At 58.8% G+C, this 12,265-nt stretch overlaps 1 protein-coding gene across 2 annotated transcripts in view; it reads left to right on the plus strand.

Annotated features, from left to right (window-relative positions):
• The first annotated feature begins 712 nt into the window (after positions 1-712).
• The window catches only part of Unc5a (unc-5 netrin receptor A), a 60,763-nt gene continuing 49,210 nt past the window's right edge, over positions 713-12,265 (plus strand). The window contains exon 1 of one of the 2 annotated variants that reach the window (XM_076856587.2): positions 713-1,004. In XM_076856587.2, the coding sequence (XP_076712702.1) occupies positions 935-1,004 (70 nt within the window). In that variant the 5' untranslated portion in view covers positions 713-934. The remainder of the gene's footprint in view (positions 1,005-12,265) is intronic. The other variant, XM_076856589.2, reaches the window with a different exon arrangement.

Genomic DNA, 12,265 nt, shown 5'->3' on the forward strand with positions numbered 1-12,265 from the left:
GCCCTAAGGTTGTTTCCTTCTGAGGACTGCACCGTAGGGTTAGAGAAACCTTGGGTCACTCCGTTACGCGTGCCCTGGAGTCCACTAGGCTGCGTGGCTGTGACTGCAGGTGGCCCCGAATCTGACCTGCCAGTCATTGGGGCCCTAGGAACCCATGCGCGAGGGCCGGGGGCCCCAGAGCTCTCCCGCAGTCCCCTATCCAAGCCGCCGGCTGGCAGCTTACCGCGGCGCGCTGGCGGCCTCGGAGCGCTTCGGGGAGGCCAGGGGTGGGGGGGGAGGACTGCAGCAGAACCTGCCGGGGGCACCCCAGCCCTGGACCGCTCTCCGCAGGCTGGCGCCGCGCCGGGGTCGCCGCAGCCCTGGGCCCCTCCCGGGCCACCTGTGCGCAGACTGGCGGGCCCAGGAGAGCCCGGATCCAGAGAACTAATCCACTCCGGGTTTCAGACTCCTGTCCCAGTCCCTAGAGACCACGAGGGGCGGTGGGAGGCCTCCCCGCCCACCACCCCTACCCCTCCCTGGGGGAGCTTCAGGCATCGCCCGGAGGGATCCCCCGTGCTGGGGGCGGCCCGTGCGCGCAGCGCCCGGCGACCCGGCCCCTCCTTTCTTCTCCCGCCCCGCCCCGCCACCGCCCCGCTCCTGTACTCCAGTCCGGGTTTTGTGGCGCCCGCCGGCCCGCTCCCCGGCTGCGGGCTCCGAGCGGCGGCTGGCTGGGTGCGCGGCGCGGCTGGCGCTGCGCTCCGCCCCGGCTGCATTGCTGCGCTCCCGGTGCCCAGGGGAGCCACGCGCCGAGTGCGCCCCACAGCCGGCCGCCCGGAGGCAGCGCAGTCCGCTGGCATGGGCCCCGGGGGCGCCCCGAGGTGGGGCTCCGGGCTGAGGCGCTGAAAGCCTCGCTCCCGCCCGCGGGGCCCCGCGCCCAGCTCGCCCGCCTGCGGCCATGGCCATCCGGCCCGGCCTGTGGCCAGCGCTCCTCGGCATAGTCCTCGCCGCCTGGCTCCGCGGCTCGGGTGAGTCACGCCGCGCGCGCTCTGGGGAGGTTTGCGGGGGACCGTGCGCGTGAACGCTCGCAGCTGTGTGTGTCGGGGGGGTGGGGGGGGGTCTCTGACCCGCACTGCCGGACCTGGCTCGGAGCCCCCAGAGGCCAAACTTTGCGAGGCGGGACGCGGGGGCAGCCTCTCGCTGCTGCGTAGCTTCGCCGCGCGCTCTCCCGGAAGCCTGGGTTCTGCCAAGTCCAAGAGCAGCTGGCAGCGCACGGGGCTGGCGAGTATAGACGCCCCACGCCTCCGGGTGGGGGAAGTTTGCTGCTTGCTCGGCCCCAGAGCAGGATCAGGGTCTTGAATGAACCCCGGGGAGTCTGACTTTGAAGGTTCAAAGATTAGAGGGTTTTGACTACATGCCCGTGCCCAGATAATGGGGCCCGGGGTGCGAGGAGGTGGCTAAGATACCTCTTCCCGGTAGCATCTGCCCCAAAACAGCCACTCACAATTTCCCAGCTTGGCACCTGGCCTCTCTGCCCACGTCCAGAACACAGTGTCCTCCTCTGTCCCCGCCATACACGCTCGCACACGCACACGCTCAGGCGTGGAGGCGCATACAACAGCCCCCAGCTCTTGCAGCCCGTGCATTCAAAGAGCCCAGGCCCCGTGGTCGGGCTTTGGCTGGGGGCCTCCCTGGTCCGTTGACCAGAGTTGTGTGCGGTTGGTAGGCGGGCTTTCCCTTCCTCCTGAAACTCCACAGCCTTTCCTTCTCCCTGCACGTCCTGTTGGCCCCTTAATGTGTTTAGTAACTCAACCCTCAGTCCACCTCCTTTCCCTTGGGTGAGGGGGCTTGTGGGGAGGAAGTTCCCCTAGCGTCCTTTGTCTGGTGTCTGGGAGCCTCCACCTAGGCTGAGCTGTGAGGGCCTCCTGATCTCTGCTCCCCCCCCCCCATACACTTAGTAGAGCTGAGGTTGTGGGGGGGGTTGTCAATTGTGTGATCAAGGGGCTTCGGACTTGCCTGGTAATTCCAAATTCTTGATGGCCCCCAGAACGAGGGGGTGTGTTCCCCAATTTACCCAGGCCCCAGTTCATCACCAGAGTGTTAAAAGGATCTTTGGGGTTCCTGAACTGCCAACCCAGATTGATCAGAGATCAATGAGTGAGAGCTCAGGGACCAGCCTGATGATTGAGGCTGATGGCTGTTCCTTAAAGGGTTTCTATGCGCACACAGCGCATCCTGCACTCACCACTGCCTGACCACCCACCCCATCCTGCCCTCTAAATCCTCCTCTACCCCATCCCACTGGTTCTATCTCCCTTCCCCCTCACCCACTCCCCCATTCTCACTTTAACAAGCCCTTCTTCTCCACAGTCCCCCTTGCCCATCCTGACCAGGCTAGTAGGCTGTGCTGTTGCTGGTGTGTTCATGTTGCACCCATGTGCCTGTTAGGGGTTTGTGCAGATCCCCAGATGAACACTCAGGGGGCGTGGGTTGCACCGTTGACCATGGTGAGCTGATGTGTTAACGCTTCCCCACACATGGGAGGGGCTGCCGGACATGGGGTAGGTGTCCAGGAAATGTTTACTAAGTTGGATGTGTATGTGAGAGCTGTGTGGCCATAGCTGCATGTCACCACGTGAGCCCATGTGAGGGCTGTGGATTGACTTGTGTGCCGGGTACATCGGGGCTTGGTGTGCTGTGTGCGGCACTGGTATGTGTGCAGCCAGATGCATTTATGTGGCCTGTGCACATGTGCAGCGGCTGTGCTGTCACACAGGTGAGTGCAAACACAGATGACAGGTGCTGGTAAGTCAGGTCGCTGAAGCCAGGAATGGGGGAATGGGGAATTGGATTCCTTTGGAGGCCATGCCGGGGATGGGGGGGGACCTGCATCCCTGAATGCTGGGGCACCTGTTGGGGCCCAGTTTGAGGTTACCTAAGGCTGGCAGGTGGGCATTGGTGACACAGGGCTGCCCAGGAGCAGAGCCTGCCTCCCGCATCAGCTCTCAAGCCTATGAGAGAAGACGCTGAAGGGTACAGGGGTAGGGGCAGGCCCTATTTCTCATTTTGGGCCCTTTCCCTGCTGTTCCCCATAGGCTCTGGGCACATATGGACGCCCAGGCAGGCTGGCCCTTCGGTGACCCCGGCTCTTCCCGCTCCCGCCCAACAGCTCCTCAGCAACAGCAGCCAGTGAAAAACCGTCTGTGACTGGCTGAGGGAGGGATGGCCAGCCGGGCAGGCGGCAGGGGGCGCCGGGGGCTAGCACTGCCGAATCACTGCAGCCTCCTGCTTGCTTCCCAGGCCACACGCCCACCCTCTGTCACCCAACATCACACCCCACTCCCTCAGATAAAAGCCTGTCCCTTCAGCACAAAAGCACCTGGGCAGGCCCCTGTCTGTGCCTGGGCACCCACCTGTCTCACCAGATTGTCCCTTTCTACCTAGCCAGTCACACAGCTGGCACACATGCCTCCCCTGTGTTGGGGTCCTCTCCCAGATACCCCAACACTCCTGGAAGGGGGGACATGGGGAGCTGGCTCTCCTGGAAGATGGGGGGAGGGGAACCAAGCTTTGGCATTGTCATCCTGACCCCAACAATCTGCCTTTGTTCCCCTTCCTGCTGCCTCTGTCCCCATCCCCGGGGAAGGCCTGGACCTCTCTGTGCACCCTCCACCTGTGGGCTGGGTTGAGAGTCGTAATTCTCAAGGGGTTAAGAGATGCCCTGGTCTTGCTCACCTGACCTTGCACATGGGGTAGGCTGGGCTTTGGGGTCCCTAGGTGCCTCCAGGAAAGGGCTGATCCTCTGACCTACTGCCCACTCCCCGCTTGCCTGTGTGGGAAGGACTTTGAGCCAGAAACCAAATCCCCAACCAAGAGGTCTGGCTCTTAGGAGTGGCCCCCTTTGGCCCCCACCAGGATCCAGGGGCCCCTCATGCCTCACATCCCTCCTTCCTGCCTGGTGCTGCTCTGAGCCCCAGATCTGTAGGTCTAAGCCATCGGGTTGGGCCTGCCCTGAGTTGAGGCAAGAGACCCCTTCCTTGGGTAAAGACCCCAGCACTGGACTCAGCTGCCACCTGGAGCCCCTGAACACACAGGCCCTGCCTACTCACTGCAAGTCAACCCTCTCCCCTCCCCGCTTCCCAGGGCCCCTGCCACCCCCCTCCCCCTGTCCCCCAGCCTGGGGCTGGAAACCTTAGTGTCTCCCTTGGCTCTCCCTTCTCCTTCACGCTTCACATCTAATTTGTCACCAAGTCCTCCAGCTCAGTCCTACTTGTGACATTGCTCTGTGTCCCTGGCTAACTTTGCCTCCCCCCCCCCCGCACTGCCCCTGAATTCCCTCACCTGGGCCACTGTGGTAGCCAGTTCTACTCATCCCCTCCCCTTTTACCTCTTCCCAGACTAAGCCCCCGGCACTGGGCCAGATACCTCTAAAAAGCTTTCTGTGGCTCCCCAGTGCCTGCAGGTGAAGTCCAGACCGGAGCCTGGGGGACCCTGAGGGAGATCCCTGCCCCCCGCCCATGCCTCACGTCACCGGCTGCTCTGTGTGGACACAGGTTGTGTCGTCCTGAGCTTTGACCACTTCTGGTTTTCAGAGTGTAGCTCCTTTGCCTGCAGAACCTGGTGCCCCTGACCCTGCCAGCATGCTCCCCACCTGACACCCAACCTCCTCGGCTCTGCCAGACCTAGGCCAGGCCCTCTTGCTGTTGCCCATCCCCATACCCTTCTCCTTAGCTTAGCCCCTCACCCCCTGCTGCATTCCAGCCTCTCCCCAGCTCCTCTCCTCCTCCGGGTCCCCAGCACACTGATGTGCTGTGAGTGGGCTAAAGGACAGAGGTGCTGCTTCCTCAGTCCTCGGCAGCTACCCGCAGCCTCTGACTCCAGCTACCTCTTCCTCCAGGGCTTCCCACAAGTATGGCCAGTCCTACTTGTGCACTGTGGGTGGCGCTGTGACCCTGTTGAGTGCTGAGTCTACCTGAGGGGGCCACTCCTAAGAGCCAGACCTCTTGGTTGGGGATTTAGTTTCTGGCTCAAAGTCCTTCCCAACACAGGCAAGCAGGGAGCGGGCAGTAGGTCAGAGGATCAGCCCTTTCCTGGAGGCACCTAGGGACCCCAAAGCCCAGCCTACCCCATGTGCAAGGTCAGGTGAGCAAGTGACCCTGTGACCCTGTGACCTGTTCTCTGCCCCAGCATGCCCTGAACCATAGCCAGCCAAGTGCTTAATGTTTTTTCATTCTTTTGGTTGGAGCTTGGTCCCCTGGCCAAGCAGGGAGGGACGCTGGGGCCAGGGAAGAGAGGTTTACTTTGCCCTCCTTGGCAGCAGTTCCCATCCTTTGTCCTGAACACAGACTGCCCTGCTCCAAGGAGGTTGGAAGTGACCTCCTATCCAGGGTGGGGATCGATAAAGCCAGGTCCATCGCAGGAAGGGCACTGTCCCCTGGCACCACACACATGGATGGAACCCAGCTCACATTGGGGCATTTGTGAGTGACCCACACAAACTGCATCCCTGGAACTGTTAAGAAGGCACCTCCCTGCCCACCCCATCTCCATCTTAGCATAGATTTGTCCCAAAGAAGGGGGTGTTTTCTTGCTGCTCTGCATCACCTGTGTGGGGCTCCTTTCTCCTGACAGGGAGAACCCTGGGTCCCTGGTCTCAGCTGCCTGTGATCAGCTCTCGCAGCCCACCTTCATCCCTCTTGCCAGCTTCCGTGGGGGGGGGGTCCTCCTGCCTTCCAGGGAGAGCCTCAGCCTCCTCTTCCCTCTGGGGAGGGAAAGGGAAGAGCTTTGGAGGAGACAGGGCTGGCTTCCACTCAAGCCAAGCATCCTTGCCTGTCCCCCGTCTGTAGAAGAGATCATGTCGGGCATAGTAGCACATGGATGGGCAGCATGAGAGAGCACCCAGAGTGGACCTGACATCCAGCAGGTGCTCACAGCCTGTCTCCTTCCTCCATTGTCATTTGAGGAGCATGAGCTGGGACAGAACTGGGGACTTCAACTGCATCAGGGCTGGGGCCCAGAGATAGGAGACAAAAGCTGCTTCACTGCTCCCTACCCCAGCCCCAGGCAGGAGCCCCAGGTGGGGTGATGCACATCTACCACTCCCTGGAGGGACTTGGGCCAGTGCTTCAGGTGTCCTAAGGGCAGTTGTTTGGAGGTTCTGAAAATTATGATTGGGCTTCAGCCTATCCTGAGATTGTGCTGATGGTCAGCTCTGACACACAGCAGCAGAGGGGAACAGGGGCCCTGTGTGGAAATAAGTCCTAGTCTTGGCTCTACTGTTTGCTGTGTGGTTTTATACAAATTACTTGATGTCTCTGAGCCATTTGCATTTTGTATACTAAAGGGACTCTGCTGGGGAGAAGCTGCTACTCAGAAAATGTACCTTGGGAACCTCAGGTAGACTCAGCACTCAGTAGCAGGTTCCCCAGGAACTGCTCACACCTGCCCAGCACCTGCCAAAGGCACCAACAGCCCTAGCAGTGGCTGCCTGCATGGCCTGGGAGGCAGGTGGCTGCTGGGGCACAGCCAAAGGCAGAGCTGGGAGTTGAGTCTCAGCCCCCAGCCAGGCAGTCCAGTCCTGCTTCAGCTGATGAGCGCCCCCAGCAGACTTCTTAGGAAACCCCAGAAGGTCCAGGCGTCAGCATGGAAGGCTCACCCTCTCTCTTCCTAGGCACTGATGCCAGGGGCTGCAGGCACCTTTGGCCCCCAGGGCGGATGGAGGAGATGGTGGAGTGAGAGGGTTGGCAAGCACTGGGGTCCGGGTTTGGACCAGGAGGTCCAGGGAGGTGCTTAGGGTGTGAACTTACACCATGCGAGTGCAGGGCCAGCCTCCAAGAGTGGGAGCCTCTTTAAATTTTGTGCCCTTGCCACCTCCGACACTTCCACTAGTCCTGGCCCCAGATCCAGCTCTTCCTGCACTTCTTCAGTTTCATTGTCTGTAAAATGGACTCAAAACGACCCTCCTCACAGGGTGCTGGTGTGGGTTGGGGTGGCTGATACATAGCCATCCAGCACTTGGTAGGCACGAAATGGTAGCGATTGATGGTGGTGGAGGTGGCAGGGGGCGCTCTTCCATCCTGTCTGGCACGGGCAGGGAGAATCTGGATGTCTTTGTGGCAAAGAGTGCTGCTGGGGACCAAGTAGAAGAGAGTTCAGATGAGACTCCCATTTTGCGATGGGGGACAGGCAGGGCTTCTTTCTCTGTCCCTTTTCATGCCTAGGGCAGGGCACACAGAATTCCCCTCCCTCTCTCTTAATATGGTTGTGGACTGGTCCAGCTCAGACCAGTGCAAGACTGGGGGCTGGGGGATACTCGCACAGGTCTGGGGAGGCCCCAGTGGCAGCTCCCTCCCCACCAGAGAAGTTTCAGGTCCCATTTAGGTAGGATGGGGACTCTGAGTTGGGCCACCAGAGGCCAGTCATCATCCTGACTGGTGGGTCCTCCATATCAGGGCCCCTCCCCGTGCCTCGTGTCACTGCTGTGTCCGTCTGGAAGACTCAGGGTCACCTTGAGCTCCAGGCAAACATGTGGCTGAGATTTGGGGAGTGGATGAGGGGTGAGGGAGTCTTTCTAGATCGACAGACCTGAGGGACAGACGCAGGGGCCTTGGGGAGGGAAATTCTGATTCTGTATCCCACTTTCCCCAACCGAGAGGCAGGTGGAACTCCCCGCGCCCCACCCTGCAGGTCCAGCCAGGATCCTGCAGGGGGTCCATCCCGAATTAGACTCCACCCCCTCCTAATTGGGGCGGGGACCCAGTGGAGCCGAGGGGCTGCAGGTTTTTCTCAGGTCCGCATATTCTTTCCAACCACGCACAATACCAACTGTGCCAGACCGGGGCGGGTCCTCTTATCGCCCCCGGCGTGACCCGATCCGCAGCCTCCGCGCCCCCTCCTCGTCCTCAAGGTAGCTTGGCGGGCGGGGTCCCTCTGGCCAGCCGAGCTGCGAGGCACGTGAGCGGCCGTGGGGCGGCAGGTGCCTGAGCCAATGGGAGCCCGAGCCGAGGGGACTAGCAATTAGCCGCGGCGCCCGGCGGCCGGGGCTTGGGGAGGGGCGCGCGCCCGCCGGGGGCGTCGGGGCGCGGCGGAGGCGCTGCGCGACCGCGGGTTGGGCCCCGGCCCCGCCCCGGCGCAGGGTAATTAATGCGCGGTAAACTCGGGCGGCCGAGCCCGGGAAGGGGCGGGATCCCTCCGCCCGCCAGCCCGCCCGCGGCCGCCCGCCGGATTATCGGCTCTTTGTTCGGGGCCTGTTAACAAGTTCCTGGCTGAGCGCTCGGCTGCCGCCCGGGAGCCGGCGTCCAACCTCCCGGCACCGCCGCTCGGCGGCCTCCGCCCTCTTCAGTCCTCGCGCCCAACTGCAGCGCCCAGCCTCCTGCCCTTTCCCCGACCACCTGCCAGGCGGGTGAGGGGAGCAGTCCAGTGCGCGGGGCTTGCTAAGACCCGAGGCTGATCTTGCTGCAGAAGCCTGGGGGGTGTCGCACCGCCTGAGCACCTCCTGCAGGCCAGGGTTTCAGATGCACCGCTGTCCTCATTCCCATTTTACAGATGAGGTAGGGCACCCTACTTGTACCAGGACCCGGCCATTCTAACCGTGTTGGTGTTTCAACCTAAATCTTTAACACCCTACGCATTCTACCAAGTGGAGAGGACCCTGGAGTGGGAAGAGGAGGAGCTATGGATGAGTAGACTGCACATGGTTTTTTCTTTATTAACTTGGTGATGGTGGTAATCGTAATCCTGGCGAGTGCTGGCCTCTGCCTGCATCATTTCCTTTCAGGAGAACCCAGGAGGTAGGCTCGCCCCATTAATTAGATGAGGACACTGAGGTATGGCTATAGGAAGTGGCGGAGCTGGGACCTCATTACTGCTCTTCTAGCTCCCCCACCCCTACCCTGTGGGAGGCAAAACCCTGCCCATGTGCCTATTTACTCTCAGGGCTTTGTCTGATGCCCCAAGGACTTTATGGGAGAAAGCTAGGCAACCTTGATTCTTGGGCTAAGTCCCTCACCTCCCCAGTCCCTCCCCATCTACAGCCTGCATGCAGACCTCACCTGGTGTGTGGTGAGCTTGCTTCCTAAACCTGGAAAGGGATGTCCAAGCCACAGGCTGTGATTGTAAACACTCTCCACCCTGCAGGTTGGTTGCGCACCCCTGTAGCCTTTTAAAAACCAAAGGGAATTGTTCAAAACCACTTTCTCACAATGAGGTAGAATCTTTTCAAGTTAGCTCACCCAGTTGGTTTCTTGGTTCTTCCTTTTGGGGCCACAAGATGGCTTCTTCCCCTTTCCAGTTATTTAAGACAGGGCTCCTGCCTGGCCTCCTGTGCCCCTCTCCAGGCCAGTCACTCCAGTCCTCTCAGCTGTTCCTCAGTTCCAATCCCCCTTCCAATTCCCTGCATCCTCATTACCTGTTCCTTAGGATGTCAGTACAATAATTGCACCCTCCTTAGTCCCAGGAGCTTGTAACACTGACGCTGCCCCAGACCAGTATAACATAGGGTACTAACATATCTGTTACAAATATTGGAACACCCAACCCTCATTGGCTTAAGGTGGGGGGGAGGAATTTTATGGTTCATGTAACTGAAAAATCAGGGGTAGCTCTGTTTTCAGGCATGGTTGGACCCAGGGAAGCATGCGTGCTCTTGCATTGGTATCACTCTCCAATAAACTCTCCCCTAATAGTCCCAGAGTGGCTGCCAGGAGCTCCCAGGGCTACTGCATCCTCATAGGCCCAAGTCAGGAGGAAAGAGAGCATCTCTTTCCTCAAACATCCAACAGATGCCTCAGTCTTCCCTCACTGGTCCAACTCAAGGGCTGTGCTCTGTGTTAAACAATCACCTCATAAATGCTCATAACGCCTCAGCCAGGGGCTATGGGTATGCAGATGGCTTACCATTTCTAGAAGCTTCTTATCCACCAAGAAGGGATGGGCATAACCATCCTCCAGTTTAACCAGTAAGTCATTAATACATTTTGCCCAATTGTCTAATAACCCAGCTGACTAACACCACGGATACACCTGCTCAGAGGTACGGCTGGAGTCTAGACCGACATTAACTATTTAATCAGCACTGTTAGAAAACAGTGCTGGCTGTCCCACAGGTTTCCCTTCCTGTAACTGTGCTGTCGTCTGGTTCCTACATCTCCATTCGCTGACCCTAAGATATTTCATCAGGTGCCTGGCTGAAGTCCGGATATGCTTGGTTTCCCGTCTGGCCTTCATCTACCATGGGAGAGAAACCCTGTGATAAAGAGAAGCTCTTCTGGTGGGTGTGGTCTGTGGAGGTCCTGGCTTGTCTCTCCATGTCTCTCCTTCCTTGGGTCACAGGCACCTGATTGAGAAGCTCTACTAAAACTGTGCCTGGAGTTTTCATCCCGGTCACTGGCTGTTCAGTGGACATTTGCTGGATTGTACATGGTAGCCCTTTTATTTTGAGACAGGGTCTCATTAAGTTGCCCAGGCTGGCCTCAAACTTGCAATCCTCTCGCCTCAGCCTCCTGAGTGGCTGGGTTTTATAGGTGTGCACCACTGTGCCAGTCTAAAGCCTGCTTAGTAATCCTCTTGTTCCTTCTCCCAACACCCCAATCTCTTATTAATATCCTCCTCCCGCCTTTTGGGGTTTAAGTTCTTGAGAATCACTTTCTGCTGCTTAGCCTCAAAGAACCCTAAGAGACACATTGACTGAGTCAAATGACACCTAGAGGGGCTGGGGATGTAGCTCAAGCGGTAGCGCGCTCGCCTGGCATGCGTGCGGCCCGGGTTCGATCCTCAGCACCACATACAAACAAAGATGTTGTGTCCGCCAAATACTAAAAAATAAATATTAAAATTCTCTCTCCCTCTCTCTCCTCTCTCTCACTCTTTCTTTAAAAAAAAAAAAAAATGACACCTAGACCAAGACTCACACACTCATCTTCCACCCGCTCCCACCTTCTCAGAGGTCGGCAGGACTCGTCATTGCCAGGAGCCTTGAAGTCGTCCACAACGTTCAGCCTCTCCCCGTCTCTCCTTGGTCTTCCGTGCTTTGTTACTAGCTTTGCTCTTGACTCTCTGGTTCAGGGTCCTCAGGCAGAAAATGGAGGCCTGTCTTTCCTGGTCCTGCTCCAAGCACCCCTCCCACCACGGGCTGTGTCTGGGCCTGTACTCAGCTGTCCAGGCCCCTCCACAGTGGCTTTGTCCTTGGTTTTCAGCCATCTTCCCATGCTGCTGTCTGGTCAGAATCTGTGTCTGCTTGGAGGTCTCGCCACTGCCCTCGCACTAGTCCAGAGGTCTGCTTCCTCCTGATCCTTTAGGGTCACACAGCCGCAGGGCCATTTTTCACCCCAACCTGGTCTCCTCAAAACCTCTTCCCTTTCAGAATCCTGGCTCCCTGCAGGAGGGGGCTGTCTGTGGTATGGCTTCTCTGCAGCCCACCACCAAAGGCCTGGACACCCTCTGACTGTGGCCCGCCTTCCGTCCCCAGCAGTGGTGCCTTGGTCAGTGCTTCATGGCTGGCTCTCTGGGAGGGCTGGGGATGCCCATCTTCATGGTGTAAATGCCTCTGCTGTGGCCTATTTCAGCTAGCAGTGCAGGGTCAACTGGCTTGCAGAATTCTAGCAATTTCCACAACTGACTGTCCTGAGCCTGGATGCACTGGCTTTGGTGCAGCATTGTATTTGACCAAGGTCACCCCCAGCCCTTCGAACTGATCACAGGCTGGGAGAGACTTTCCCCGCAGGGCCCACTGACTCCCCAGACTTGAAAAGTGGCTACCCTTCCAGCTCAGGATCTCTGGTGGCTTGAGGGCTGGGAAGTCAGATGTGCACTTAAGAGCAGCACTCTGGAGCTGATGGCTTGGTTTGGAATCCTCACCTGGGTGACCTTAAGTAGATTATTTAAGTCCTCGATGCCTCAGTTTCCTCACCCAGAAAATAATATGGATAATGAAAGGTTCCTCCTTTGTAGGGTGTTTTTTTGTTTGTTTTTGGCACCAGGGATTGAACTCAGGGGCATTTGGCCACCGAGCAACATCCTCAGCCCTATTTTGTATTTTTTTTAGAGACAGTTCTCACTGAGTTGCTTAGCGCCTCCCTGTTGCTGAGGCTGGCTTTAAACTCACGATCCTCCTGCCTCAGCCTCCAGAGCTGCTGAGATTATATTTGTGTGTCACCGCACCCAGCCTTTACAGGGCTTTGAGGATTAAGGGTCATTCATTCAGTGTGGCAACTGTAGCCCATGCCGGCCACTGTGAGCTCACAGGTGTGAACTGTGTAGGTGTGAGCAGCCTGTGCTGTGGGACAGTGGTGGG

This window comes from Callospermophilus lateralis, chromosome 5, assembly GCF_048772815.1.
Source record: "Callospermophilus lateralis isolate mCalLat2 chromosome 5, mCalLat2.hap1, whole genome shotgun sequence".
NCBI lineage: Eukaryota > Metazoa > Chordata > Mammalia > Rodentia > Sciuridae > Callospermophilus > Callospermophilus lateralis.